The sequence below is a fragment of the Nicotiana sylvestris genome, chromosome 1 (assembly GCF_000393655.2).
Source record: "Nicotiana sylvestris chromosome 1, ASM39365v2, whole genome shotgun sequence".
In the NCBI taxonomy this organism is placed as follows: domain Eukaryota; kingdom Viridiplantae; phylum Streptophyta; class Magnoliopsida; order Solanales; family Solanaceae; genus Nicotiana; species Nicotiana sylvestris.
This window is the reverse complement of record NC_091057.1, coordinates 136219353-136234547: the sequence shown is the minus strand read 5'-3', so window position 1 is coordinate 136234547 and position 15195 is coordinate 136219353. Positions and strand designations below refer to the sequence as shown.

The 15195-nt window shown below is 36.5% G+C and overlaps 1 protein-coding gene across 1 annotated transcript; it reads left to right on the top strand.

Moving 5' to 3' along the window:
* The first annotated feature begins 381 nt into the window (after positions 1-381).
* LOC104236328 (uncharacterized) lies at positions 382-13912 on the top strand. The gene is made up of 11 exons (XM_070168236.1): positions 382-584; positions 4583-4664; positions 4779-4846; positions 4942-5039; positions 6546-6682; positions 6778-6845; positions 8375-8476; positions 11143-11299; positions 11397-11525; positions 11631-11813; positions 13584-13912. The coding sequence occupies exons 1-11, from the start codon at positions 574-576 to the stop codon at positions 13740-13742; spliced, it is 1194 nt and encodes a 397-aa protein (XP_070024337.1). The 5' UTR covers positions 382-573; the 3' UTR covers positions 13743-13912.
* Positions 13913-15195: the final 1283 nt, after the last annotated feature.

Below are 15195 nucleotides of genomic sequence, written 5' to 3'. Positions count from 1 at the left end.
TTCAAACGCAGCAGTCTTGGCCGCTATAACCGCAAGCTTAGCTATCTTATATCGCTATCTATTCGTCCTCTTTTCCTCCTCGTCTATGCTCCCCAACAACTGCATATATACTGCTTTATTGGCTCCCCCTTTGCCTTGAATCTGAGTACTCCACCACCAATCCCTTATGCGGCCACCAGACGAGCCCTTTGAAACTCCCAATACCTCTCTAACGGCTTCCCTAATGTAATTCGCAATCGCGGTCCACATACTTTTTTGTGTTTTAAACTTTAGCCTCAAATACTTCTTTTATTCTTTTAACAGCAAAAGGTTCACTAAATCCAGCTTTATACGGACATGTTAACATAGTACATTAAAATCATCAAAGTGGAACTCAGATACCTTAGCTTTCTTACAACGCGGTCCACGGGGCTGGTAGATCCACTAAAAAAACGTCATCTTTGGTTATCATCAATAAATATAAGGGCTAGCATATGTTTTATTTTAAAATTGAGATCTCAATTCCAAATTTATCACTCTGTTCATCAGCTTAAACCCTACATATTATTCTTCTCTCAGCGTCAGCCCGTGAAAATGTTCAAGAAGTAAGTGCACTCCTTTCCTTTTTCCCTACTGGAGCTCTAGGTTCAATTTCAGACTTCTCTTGTTATTTGATTAATTTCCATGGAATTATTAGACAATCTTGATTCAGTTTGATGTACATTCCGTGCCTGATTAGTGATTTTACTTCTCTATTTTGGTTAAGTACGGGAATTAAGGGTGTCCGCTAGTATTTTACTTTTTTCTATTGTAAATTGCTTACTTTGGCTGTTTTGTTTATTTTCTTGATTTTTAGGTAAATGATTTATTGGTCATTTGAAAAATGAGCTGATGTAGTTGTTTTATTCACTTATTACTTTGTTGCTTGTTCTCAACTTGTCTATAGACTATATTCATGAGACTAATATGCTTTTTTCCCTTTCTCCATTGTTGGAGTGATTAAGGATGTTTGCTGCAGCAGGCTCCGGGCTCTGTACACTATAAGTATAAGCAAAACATAGTTGTTAGTGTAAGAAAAAGTAATTCCTGCACAAGGTAGATGTTCAGTCCAGCAGATCCTCATCTATAAAGGTGGACGAAAGAATTAAACAATTGATTTTAATGCCTTCCATCTTCTGACGTGCTAAACTTTAAACTTCTTGTTCCTGGCTGCAATTCATATCTGGCTTATGATGGTATCCTTTTGAGTAGTCCAGCCCCTGTATGTCCTTAAATTTAGCATATGACTAGGAAAGACTTTACAAATTGTATAGTTTTGTCTCCTTGGGTGAGTATCAGTGCTTTTTTTTGGTAAGCAGAATGTGGTAGTGCTTAGGAGGTTCTCAACTTCAATTTAGCCGCTCCAAGTTTGTCTAAACCAAGTGGTTCTTTTACTTGTATGGATTTCCTTAGCCTCAATTTAGACGAGGGGTGGGAGGAAACCTCATTGGTTCTATTTTAATAGTTTTCAAACAACAAAAATCTTTTTGGGGTTAAGAACATTAAGGGATTAGTGGTTGATACCTTTAGAATTTAGACAGATGTTAGATGATTGGGGTGGTGTAATAACAACAACAACATTCCCGGTAAAATCCCACTAGAGGGGTCTGGGGAGAGTGGAGTGTACGCAGACCTTACCCCTACCCAGAAAAAGGTAGAGAGGCTGTTTCCGGGAGACTCTCGGCTCAACAGGAGAGACAATAATATCAGAAAAGAAACAAGAGAAAAAGCATAACAACAGAAGATGCCGGAAAAAAAATAACAACAACAAATAAGTGAAAGGACAATACACAAAACTATGCAAAACAACAATGTGAACACAACATATACCGCTAACAAACCTAAACAAAACTCTATCAGACTACCCGATACAAAAAGGGAGGAACTCTCGATTACCCCCTAGCCTACCATCCTAATGTCCGACCTTCACATGTTCCTATCAAGATCCATGCCCTCGGAAATTTGCGCCATGTCCTGCCTGATCACCTCGCCCCAATGCTTCTTAGGCCGAGCTACCTTAAATGCTTTTACCAGAGAGGAAAAAGGGGATAACTAAGAGTGGTTCATACTTAACTAACGAGAAATCCATTACAGCTGAAATATACATGATGCTTAAACCAGCAGGCAAGACTTGGAGCCGAAGTTCTTGCTCAAGGTTGTGATCAACAGATGTAATTATATTAGTATGATTACATGATTCAGGAAATATTGTTGAGTGTTGACAAACCATCTGACATACTCGTTATAGATATACCTGCATCTCAGTGATAACTATGCAGCTGTCATAGACTGTGAAATGCCTGCAATATCTCAAAACATAGAGGTGTCTAAGACCCGAAGAAGGATGCAATTGAAATTCAGCTACTTGTATTTGCAATCTGCTTTTCCTAGAGCCTTTCTTGGGTTTGGAGATTTGCTTGTTATTGTACCTTCTTCTTGCTGTTGTTTTCTCCTGTTTGATGTCCTCATTTACAAATTCAATGTTTTCTGGTAGCCAAGGATTGAAATGGTTAGACTATTTACTCTTGTAAAGCTGATCATTGCCTAGATTGTTAAAGTTCAAATATTAATCATTGGTACTTGTATCCAAACTCTTCAGTTTCCAACTTGAAGCAGTACCTTTATTTTGCACCTTTGAGATCCTTATGATTCTTGGCCATGGAAACTGTAGCAAATGTTGTAGAAGTGCGGATGTGGGTCAGACAAGATTGGAAATGGTCACATCCACATTTCCTGAATCAGTCACTTTCTTAATAAATTAAGTACATTCCAAGAAGACAATTTGGTAGCCTAATTGGTCTGACTCAACAAATCTACAAAGCGGGCATCTCCACGATATATGCAGCCAGCTTGCTTTCTCATTCCTCCTCTCTACCTATGCTTCTATTCCCTTCACTAGTTGATTAATCAAAAAAACAAGTTGCAAGTTACGCACACATTGATAAAATGAAAAGGTGTCACCTAAGATGATTTTACGTACACCTCCATATTGACCAATGGTGGGTGTGACCCTATGATGATTGTAGGAGGTGACAACTGGAAATGAGATAGACCTAACACAGGGAGAAGTTGTCTTAAACAACCATCGATCTCTTGGAATTCATTATGGATTTAGCTTAGGATATAACACGATGAAGTAAAGGACGCATAAGAAATTGCTACCAGTTAGGGTCGAGGCATATTTGTTGTTATATTTGCATTATGTAGATATGTGTCGAGAGTCTTTTTATTCTGGTTAGAAACTTGTACATCCATGTGAAAAAAAAATGTGAGATTAAAAAGATCTCTAGTTTTGAAGAATCCCTGAGTTCCCTTAAATATAAATTATGCAATATTGCAATGAAATGTGCCTAAATAGAGTAGGATGGATATGGAGACTCATATAGCAGATCTATTTCGGATTGAGGCATTGATTGATTGCTGATTGATTGATTAACGTGTCAGATTATGTCTTTAGTGGCATGCATTTCATCCACACTGCAGTTTATTCTATAACCTACGTGTACAGTGACGAAGAACTGCCTTTGGCCCCTCAGACTTACATACTCATTGGTTGGGGTGGGCATAATACCGGACGAACCAAAAAAACCGACCGAACCCTAAACTTCGGTTCATTCGGCTTATTCGGTCGGTTTGTGGTTTATGTTTTCTATAATTTCGGTGCTCGGTTTGGCAACTTCGGTTTTCGTTTAAACCGAAAAACCGAAGTTTTTAATATGGGTCCTAGCCTCTGGGCTCCTCTTAAGTTGTCTACCCCAACTTTTCCACATATTTACATAATTACATTATAAAATTTGAAGCCCAAACCCAAATAAAGTCCCACATTCTAAAAATTATTTCTTTTTGTTTGCCAATGCATCTTTCATCTTTATTTGCTTGCACGTCGCCGATGTTGTTGTCTACGAGATAGTTATATTGTAAGTAATATTTGTCAAATAAATTTATATTTCCTACATCAACTAAATGATTTGGCTAATCATATTATAAGTATCGTGTTTTCGAGTTTTAGTTGCACTAAAACATGAAATTAGTCATATTTTTTAGTAGAAAAAGTCCGATTTAAAAGCTCAATACGACAAGACCAAACCGGCCAAATTGAACCGAAAATCAACCGAACCGAATTAGCAAAAACCAAAGAAACTGAACCAATTTTGGTTCTGTTATTGGTGCACTAAATAGAAAACCGAACAAACCGAACCGAACTTCATGAAAACCGAACCGAATCGGCCGACGCCCACCCCATTGCAACTTTCAGCTATCCAACTACCTTATCAATATGAACTATTTGTAATTATCCAGAAGAAATTTATATACTTTTTTATATTGTAATGTGACGTATCAACTGACAATTATCTATTGATTTAATCAGGTAAAACAATTTGAACTAAACAGGCCCTTAACCTTAAATGCCATTAAGTCAAAGTTCTCTGGTAGAGAATATGTGTGTCACTGATGTTAGATCTTAGGTTCTCATGCTCAAATTTGTTAAGTTTGCTGTGTCCCACTGCAGTTTATTATACTTAGCTAATATGATTTGGACAACTCAATCTATGTTAAATATTAGGTTTACAACTGAAGAAGTGTCTGGACAAAATCAAGTCAAGGCATCTGTGCAGCGTAAAATTCGTCAAAGCATTGCGGAAGAGGTCCTGACTATGCTACATACCACTTTGTTTCTTCCACACTTTATTCCAACTAGAGGATTTCTCTAAATCGTGGTTATAATATGTTAATAATGTCAAAATTTCTTCCTTTTGCAGTACCCAACACTAGAGCCGGTGTTGGAGGATTTGCTTCCAAAGAAGTCTCCACTTATTGTTGCAAAATGGTTGATTTCAACTGTCTTAATGCAGTTTCTTATCTGTTTTTTTTCTTTTTCTTTAATTGACATTATGTTTCCTTCATTCATCATTTCTTTTGCAGTCCGAATCATCTGAACCTAGTTGTTGTAAACAATGTACCCCTGTTTTTCAACATACGTGATGGACCATATATGCCTACTTTACGTCTTCTGCATCAGTGTAAGTTATCCAGTTTTTAATTTTCTTCCTCCTTTATATTTCTTTTCAGTTAAATCAAAGGTCATCCACTTAAACTTCTGCCCTTTCTTTTGGTAATCTTTCTGATGGTTGTATCACGTCCTTTTCAATTTTTTTTTTTGGATAACCGTGGTGTCCGGGCCAGCTTGTGCGAACCTCGACTAATTCCACGGGATACCTGCCAGCTCTCACCAGCAACCGGTACCAGGTAACTCTATCCACCAAGGCTTGGATAGATGGGAAGAAATCACCTAGTGTTTTTTGCCTCCACTGGGATTTGAACCAGAGACCTCATAGTTGTCATCACTTTATTGACCACTAGGCCACACCCTTGGGTGCTTAAAGACATTTTTATTTCTTACTGATAAGGACTGTATTTGGTGTCGGGTTTCCTTGGATACTAGCCATAGACAATCCAGATAAGATACAAGTGATACTTTCGCCCTAGTAAAGTTATTAGTTTTACCTGTGAAACCACTTCAAAAAAATTGGACTGGGCAGAGCATGATCACTATTAGGTCATTTTTGTCATCAGCAAGTATCTACTTTAATATGCAGTCAAGTCCGACCTTTGTGGGCTGTGAGGAAAAAGAGTTTTTTAAGAAATTTGAAGAATGTAAAGGAAGAATAGTTGACTTCTCGGTCCCAAACGGATTTCTCGGTCATCAAAAAAAAAAGAATAGTTGACTTCCCATCTACGGAGTTTTGAAGATTCTAATCGAACATGCATCAAACACAAGATCATGCTTCAATATGGAATGGCTATGACCGTATGCACCAAAATAATTCAAGCCAGCTGATGCTGCTGATTAGCATATTAAAATAAATAACCAAGCAATAATAGAAAGGGTATAAGATTCACATCCAGAAACTCATTTGAAGGCTCATGATACTTAATGCCTCATTTTTCTTTACCCTTGATATGCATAACCATTCACAAAATATATCTGCTTGTTTCAGTAAAACCAGTCTCAGCGAAGGGATCAAGCATTTGTGTACTTCCGATTTAAATATTCAAAATTTTGAAGGCTTCCGTCACAGTCTGGTCAAAAAGAATCTAGGAAACTAAATTACCATGTGGAGGTCATTGATTTCTTGTGAGAGCGGGGGACGAAATATTAAGTAATTTATTATGCTTGAGATTGGACAAATACTGTTTTTGAGCAGTCTGGCTCTTGAAGGCGAGAATAAATATTCAGTTTTGAGATGGAGCGAGTAGGTTAACTGGCTATTTGCTTCCATTTATTCAATTGACTTTCTGTCTGGTTCAGTTTACTGATAGTCAGATCCTATGGCATACCCTGCCGATTCTCATTCTCCAATCCTTTTAAACAGTTGCTTGTTGACTCAGTGTCAGATACATATGGTTGTTATTTGTAACTTTTCAATGTATGCGATTGATGAACTTTATTTATATGTTATGTTGACAGTTTAATTTGTTCAGTGATATCAATGCTCTGTTTGACCTTCCTCTTTCCCGCTATACAGATCCCAATATAATGAAAAAACTACAAGTTGACAGGGGGGCTATTAAATTTGTCCTTTCTGGAGCCAACATAATGTGTCCGGGCCTTACTTCTCCTGGGGGTGCCTTGGATGATGAAGTGGGAGCAGAAACTCCCGTGGTATGAATAAGAGCAATTTTATGCTTTAATATTATTAGTTGTTGTTGCCGCATTTTTTTTGGGTGGAACTTTAAGGTGCGGCCTTTTACTTTTAGGCTATTATGGCTGAAGGAAAGCAACATGCTCTTGCTATTGGCTTTACAAAGATGTCAGCAAAAGATATGTGAGTTGCTATCTTAGTATTAGCATGGCTACTTTTCTTTTCTTTTGTATGCTTAAAGCATGCTCCTCTGTGTGATAGCACTGAGATGTTTTACCTTTTATAGGTCAAATATGTTCTGCCCTTTCTTTGTTTAGTTTGTTTACTGCCCCCCCTAAATGTGAATCCTCTGTGCCATTTTATTGCCTCAATTGTCGTGAGGAATATCTGCCACAACTTTCGAGGAAAACCCAACCAAAAAAGAAAGTTTCCATGTCAAAGCTTTAAAGTACCTATATTGGTCTTCGAACTTAAAATGTTACCTCGTTGCATCAAGGAGATTGGCTAGTAACGCCTTCTAGCATTGAAAGTGCATATATTTCTCTTCTTGACCTTAAATATTTTTGGCAGCTTTGGTATAGTGAGATTGTGAGAAAAGTGTTGGACTTGAAGGCTATTTGGCATCTGGGCCTCGGCAGAAATAGGCCCAGTTGTGTATAAGTTAATTGTATAGGCTTTTGTTTTGTTAAGTTTTGGCTTATATTTTCCGGGTTCAAGACATTTTGGCCCAATGCATATATAATATAGTTTGTACACATTTGGACGGTTTTGGCCATTCTAATATACAGAAAATCTGAAGCTTCTCTTTCTCTCTCATTTTGTTCTCATGAACCCTAGTTAGATTTTCATGGCGATTTGGCTTATCTTCAAAGTTATCAAAAGGATCATAATAAAACTGTTTTGTTATTGAAATATTTAATATTTGCAGTAATACTTGCAGTTTTACTGGAAATCCTGAGATATTCAGTAATCAATATTTGCAGTATTTGCCTTGGGCTTCCATATAGTATAATTTTTTTTTTTTCAATGTGTGTAAATTATACGAGGTGAGAGACAATTAGTATGAGAGATGGGATGCTGTTGATAGCATTTCATTTGCTTGAAGTGGTGGATTTGGAAAAAGCAGTTTGTGAAGATATACTCATGAGGACTAATAGGCTTTCGTGATTATTTTAGGCAATCTATCTCTATCTCTATGTACGTGTGAGAATAATACACTTTGGGGTTGTTTGGTATGAGGTATAAAAAGGTATAAGGGTGGTATAAAAATTTAATACCACCTTAATACTTTGTTTAGTTAGCAAATCAGGTATAAGTTACCCCAGTGTTAATTTTAATACTTGGATAACTTATACCTTATAGAAGGTGGGGTAATTAGCACCGGTATAACTTATACCTTCTTCTTAGAAATTATGCAATTGTTATTCTTAATAGAACATACCAAACAATGAATAAACAACAATTCCAGCATAACTAATCCCACAATAACTTATCCCAATATAACTTATACCGGTATAAATTGTATTCCAACCAAACGACCCCTTTATGTATAGGAGTACCAAATGACTTTTTAAAACTTTGACATTGACGATCTTGCTTATATTCTACTCTTAAGAGTCATTTTCAAGTTCTGTTATTTTTTATGTTTCTCATGTGTGAGATATATATTTCTGTTGTTTCAACACCTGAAAAAGCATGTCTTACCATTGCAGAAGGGCAATCAACAAGGGAATTGGTGTGGATAACATGCATTATCTTAATGATGGCCTCTGGAAGGTACTCTATTGTCACGACTCCTATACGAGCAGTGAATTGTTCCCTTTTGATTTATACATACGGCATTTTGTTTGGTGATGGAACATGATTATGTTCTTGTGATGCAATTGTGAGAAACGTGAAAGCTATTTCATTCTGTAGTCATGTTCAATTTGTGATCTGGGTTTCTGTTGACAGATGGAGCGACTGGATTGAGCTTGAATGGAAGACAATGTTTACCTGCTGCAAATAGCAAGAGTTGCTCATGCAGCTGTTATTTCGTTTCTCTAGATGTTAGTGGGGTGTTCATTCATTGGTTCGGTACGCTTTTGAGAGATTTTGGTTTGATATTTTGGATTTCAAATCTTTAAAAATGTTAAACACAACCATAAATTCGATATGGTTTGTTTTTTCACTTTTCGATTTTCTACTTTGGTTTGGTGACTTCGGTACTATTCTTTAAAAGTTATATTTTAGCAAAAAAAATTAGAATAGACATTTAAAACTTGTAATTGTGAATCATGAAACTGTTATTTCGGACTAATTGGTTAAATCAAGCCAAAAAAAAAAAAGAACTAAAAAAGAACAAATTAATCCAAAACGATAACGATGGGTCTCGTTTTTCGCTAGAAAAGAAAAACTAAGAAAATATATCATACATAATATAATAATAGTAGAAGCTAAATGTGACAAACTAACGAACATGTTTGCAAGCATTCAACAAACTAAATGTAGGGAAATAAATTTAACTTAGCATGTTTAGTATCAAGTAAATCAAACAATATCTAACAGTCAAAGCAAATTCTTTGATCAATACCCATAAAAAAAGTTTCAGATTTACCCTTATTAATGACAGAGAGAGCAGCGAAGCAGTGATGTTGGAAGTACTGTATTGATTTAAGCCTAAAAAATTGAATGCCTCGAGTAAACAGAGCCATCTTTTCACTTTAAAATATATTTGAATTATTCAAATGTGAAATTATTGATTTTCTACTTAGTGCCCAAAACTTGAGATCACCATATGACCGGTCTTTTTATAAAATTTCTATCACCAAATTTAGAGTTTTTGGTTACTCTATTTTTGTATAACCAAAATTAGATTTTTCAAAATCGTCCTAATCATCTCAGTTTCAATTCGGTATCAGTATGGTTCAATTAACTTTCGATATTATTTACGTTATGTAAGAGTCGTTAGTATAAGTTACAACGGGATCTGAACCATTGTGTCAATCACCACCAATATCATTGCTATCACCGCTATCTTTTGGAGTGTGTTCCATAAAAAAAAAAGGAATTGCAACACCGTATAAATTAAGATTTGAAATTATACACATCTAAATGCTAAGAAACAAATAGGCTTAATTATCCAGTATTCAGATCAAAAGACTATTTTTATAATCAGACACAGATAAAAATTCAGTCACCTTAATATTAGAAAAAGAAGAAGAAAACGAGCCCTAAAAAATAAGTGCATTGTAATAAGGAAGAAGAAAATTTGTAGGGTTGTGATACAGACTATAGAGATAAATGTATGGATTCTGCAATACCTAAGATAGAAATTTTTTATTTTTGCCTCACACCTAAAATCTCCCTAAGATGCTATATGATTTATTAAATGGAGACATCTATATACGGAGGGATATGTAACGTTGTGCATTTGAGAGTGAATTCTAGTTATAATCACATTTTCATGGCAATAATCCACTTGGTCAGAATATTTCAAGTAAACCTTTTCAACTTATGGAGATTCTTCATCGAAATAAATAGGATCTAACTATCAAATTATAATTAAGGCTACAATTTTCTAATCTAAAATGCATATATAGATGTATATGGCCTAACGAGAGAGAAGTTGATGTAGCCAATTACTTAAGACACGATGATCAAGTATAATGGGGTTTTAAAAAGACTTGAAAATGAGACGAGTTGGAGAAATTTCTACAAATATATATAGGTTCTCAGTGAGGGTTAAAAGAGCCTGCGAAAATTTTCATCTAAAATTAAACCAATTTTTTTTTTTTTTCCAGGAAAAAGCTTTGTGTTCGTTTTTAATAGTACGAATAAGGCTAGGGCTGCCAAATTTGACCCCAGCCCAAATGACCTGCCCAACTCACCCAAAATTGGGCGGGTCATTGACCTGCTCATTTATTGACCTAAGCCCATCTTGACCCAATTCATCTTAACTCATTTAAAATTAGACTAATTTTTAAGCCTAAATTGATCCATGAGTAACTTTACCAAAATATCTTAGAAAACTTTTTTTGGTTTGATATGTTATATATGATTATAACAAAAGAAAAAAGTCTTATTTGGTAATTATACAATTCATAAGAAAATAACACATATTAAGTTAAGTTTGATAAGAGTTGTGAGGGTTGGACTATAACCTAATTTTTAACTCATCTTGATCCAACTCATTTTAGCCCAAGTAACTTTTGAACGGGTTATTTGACCCATCAAATTATTGGTTAAATCCATTTTAACCCTCCCCAAAATGGGCCGAACCCGCCATTTGACACCCCACACAACCCTAACTCATAGAGAGGAACATAAATAAAAAAGAAAAAGTTGCATTATAATGTACTTAGTAGGAAAGACGTGGGGAACATCAAAGTAAGGTGCATAGGAGTTACTATAGACCTCAGCAACAGAAAACACGGGGGCAGCACAAACCTCTCTAAAAACCCTAGCTCCCCACTTCATTTCTTTCATATTCATATAAGAGCCGACCCCTGCAGCAGCAGCCATTTCTCCATCACTCGTTCAGCGGAGTCCAGACCCTATCAGCCATGGGTATCGATTTGAAGGCCGGAGGTAAGAGTAAGAAGACTAAGCGTACTGCCCCTAAATCTGACGATGTTTACCTCAAGCTCCTCGTCAAGGTATATCTCTAGTTAGTTTTAAATCTACGTTTTTGTTTTTGTTCAGAATGTCTAAATGTTCGATTGCTTAAAGTTTGTTTCTCTATGTGTGTAATAGCTTTACCGATTCCTGGTAAGGAGGACCGGAAGCAAGTTCAATGCGGTGATTCTTAAGAGGCTCTTCATGAGCAAGATCAACAAGCCTCCACTTTCTCTCTCGAGGTTGATCTCTTATGCCAAAGGAAAGGTATATTGTTAAGTGTTTCTTTGTTCAGTATGTATTTGATTCAGATGTATATGTTATTTGTTTGTGGTTTGTGATTAAAGTGAGGTTTTTGAAATGTGTTTATAGGAGGATAAGGTTGTGGTGATTGTGGGTACTATTACCGACGATGTTAGGGCTTACGAAGTTCCAGCATTGAAGGTGTGTGCTTTGAGGTTCACTAAGACCGCCAGGGCTAGGATTGAGAAGGCTGGTGGCGAGTGCTTGACGTTCGATCAGCTGGCTCTCAGGGCTCCACTTGGACAGAACACGGTATTGAGTTGCATCCTTATAGTGCTCTTCTACTTGCAGTATTTTGTGGATCTTTGCTAGATATGAGTGATGTGTATTTATTTGTTGCTACTTTTAGTGAAGTAGTTAATGAGTTTTAAGTTGCAAAAAGGGGGTGAACTCCCATTTTGTCAGCTTTTGATGTTCCTTTTACAACTACTGTTTAACAGCTGACATTTTTTTATGTATTAAAAGAGTGGAATAACTTTTGAAAATTGGATAATAACCTTGAGTGGATGAAAAATTTAGTGAGCCTTGATTCTCTTCAGTAACGACTAGCAAATTTGTTGGCCATAAGACCAGGACCTTGCACATTTCTTGTGCCTTTCATATCTTGCTAATGTGACCGTCATGTTCTTTCTTTTTTGTTTTGATAGAGCTATATGTGACCATCATTTGTGAATTTCATTGTGCTTTTTGTAGATACCTGTCAACATGAATAGACGGTTCCTGTCAAATTATTAATAGGTAGAAAAATGAGCACTGTTAATGGATTGTTATGGTTAAAGATTAGTCTTTCACAGCATACCAGGGAAATAGTTGGTAAAGTGCAGTATTGTGATTGTTCTAGTGACAGTAAATGACTCAATGAAGGAAGCAAGTGCTTTCATGTTAACTTATTGATTTGATTTAGACATATTTTGTGATGGACTCGTGCCTTTTGCAATTGGACTGTTTCCTCTGTATTTTGAATGCTCTCTCTCTCTCTCTCTCTCTCTCTCTCTCTCTCGGTACTTCTGCTCTGTCCCTTGCTCCCTAGGTTTTGTTGACCTTGGCTCTTCATTTGTTGCACATAGATCTCCTTGGTGATCTTCTTATGATCTCGAAGATTTTATCTGTGCGTATAGCAAACCAGAAGGATCCTATCTGCTTAAGCCTTTTCCCAGCTGAATATGGAGTTGTGCTTCAATGTATTGGGATTACAATTATTTCCTAATAATTTTTATGTGATATTTTTGAGTCTCGTCTGGATACCTGCTAATTTAAGAGGAACACTCTGAATTTTGAATCTTGGCAAAGATGGCAAAGAAAGCTAATGTATGACCTTAGCTGCTCATTTGATGCACATAGTTCTTCTTGGGAATCTTATGATTTCGAAGATTTTATCTGTGCGTATAGCAAACCAGAAGGATCCTATCTGCTTAAGCCTTTTCCCAGCTGAATATGGAGTTGTGCTTCAGTGTAATGGGATTACAATTATTTCCTAATAATTTTTATGTGATATTTTTGAGTCTCGTCTGCATACCTGCAAATTTAAGAGGAACACTCTGAATTTTGAATCTTGGCAAAGAAAGTTAATGTATGACCTTAGCTTCTCATTTGATGCACATAGTTCTTCTTGGGAATCTTATGATTTCGAAGATTTTATCTGTGTGTATAGCAAACCAGAAGGATCCTATCTGCTTAAGCCTTTTCCCAGCTGAATATGGAGTTGTGCTTCAATGTAATGGGATTACATTTTGTCCAAATTATTATTGGTTCTATTTGATTGGAAATTGTTGTTTTTCTTAGGTCTAGTTTTAAATATATTAAACCTCTGAATATTATTCCAGTGGTACCAGAAAAGGTGTCTAATAACTTGAGAATTTTCTTTGGTTTTATAGAATTTTTGTTTTGCTCTGAGAGTATTCCTTATCCAGCATTTTATTTTTAAAAAGATAGCTGAGTATCATATTTCGGTCACTCTACAAATTGAAGAGTATTAGGAAGTCCCAGTTTGCTTAATTGTTGATATTTTCTATTGATTTGCAGCTTCTCCTAAGGGGTCCTAAGAATGCACGTGAAGCAGTGAAGCACTTTGGTCCAGCTCCTGGTGTTCCACACAGCCATACCAAACCATTTGTGCGTTCCAAGGGCAGAAAGTTTGAGAGGGCTCGAGGAAGAAGAAACAGCAGGGGTTACAAGGCTTAGGTTGATTTCAGTTATTAACCTTGGAATGTTTTTTATCATTTGTATCGCTACAATACAAGCTTTTGCAGACTCCTGTATGCAGTTGCAGCAAGTTGCTTATGTTTGCTTGTCTTTGTCAAGGATATTTGAGCTCTATCAACTTTGATGCCAAAGTTTTGGTTTAAAATGAATGTTAGCCTATCTGTTTGCTTTAGTAAAATGTCAGAAATTATGACTAGTTAATGCACTCCCGTCATCTCGTTGTTGAATTCCTCATGTTCTCTCGACTTTGCTATTTAGGAGTTGGGACTTCTCTCTCATGCCCCGGAAAATTTGTGGGTTTTACAGCTTTTTAGCAGAAGAAAACTTAGGCCTAGGGATGGTAATGGCCTTGGTGTTGGGTTTGCCGTTCCCTGCCTCAACCATAAGTCAGATACTCGTCGCCCTTTTGCAATAATATATCCCTGCTATGCCTTTCCACTGCACCATAACCAACCACCTGCCGCCCTCCCTCTTTTGCTTCCGGGTTGTTTTCTCATATTCCTGCTGGTCTGAGCCTGAAATTTCTCGTCCTCTGGGCTCCGTCATACTACAGTGCTGATTACTCTCTTTTATTCACTGCTGTACCTCCAAATTCCTGCTGTTTGGAGTATAAGAAAACATAAGGAAGTACGGCATCAATTGGCAATACCATCCGCAAGTGATTCTCCGGATGGGATGGTGAGAGTATGAGGTTGGTGTGGAGTGTTTTCTGTGCAGTGAGCTAACCTAAAGGGTAACTTTACCATGTTGGTTTTCCGAATCGTAGCCGCCAACAATGTTTGAATGTACCCTGAATAGCTGTAGCTTTTTTTGTTTTGGCCACGTGATAACTATAGTTGCTTAATGGCAGTTTGGAGATAATTTTCTCATTAAGTATCCTTTTTAGTTATGGAGGAATGACCTCTCCATTTATCTTCAAGCTTTCTCTTCAAACCTACATTACTACATATCATCAATAGTTGAGAGTAATGAAACTTAGGGAGTAGTTTTATATTATTTATGGTTAGTTAAGTGATTAGTTAGCTAAGTAGTTAGTTGGTGATAACTAAGCATAGACTGTGCATAAAGTAGTCACGTGTATTTCATTTTTGCTTTGAACTTCAATGAAATAGTTCCACAAGACCAGTCCCTTTTTCTCTCCTCTCTCTGCATGTCGTCTTCTTCACTTTGCTCTCAATTCTTCATGGTATCAGAGCAAAGAGCTATGGATTATAGCTCATAATCGATCCGGTTTAACTTTTGTTTGCACTTTCTAAATCTTTTTCTCAAATTCAATTTGATTCAATTTCTCTTTAATCAAGCCCTAATTTGATCAACAATGGCTATAGATGATTTAGAGCAAGGAACCACAACAACTACAACAGAGAATTCTCAAGTATCATCCGATGATGAATTTGAAGAAGGCGTCACAGTTGCTGTTACTCATCCACGT

Bases quoted from the DNA above. Each gene is read 5' to 3' on its own strand.
- LOC104236328 (XM_070168236.1), top strand. The intron at 6,683-6,777 runs GTATGAATAAGA...TTTTACTTTTAG, and splicing joins TGGGAGCAGAAACTCCCGTG to GCTATTATGGCTGAAGGAAA. The intron at 11,814-13,583 runs GTATTGAGTTGC...ATTGATTTGCAG, and splicing joins CTCCACTTGGACAGAACACG to CTTCTCCTAAGGGGTCCTAA.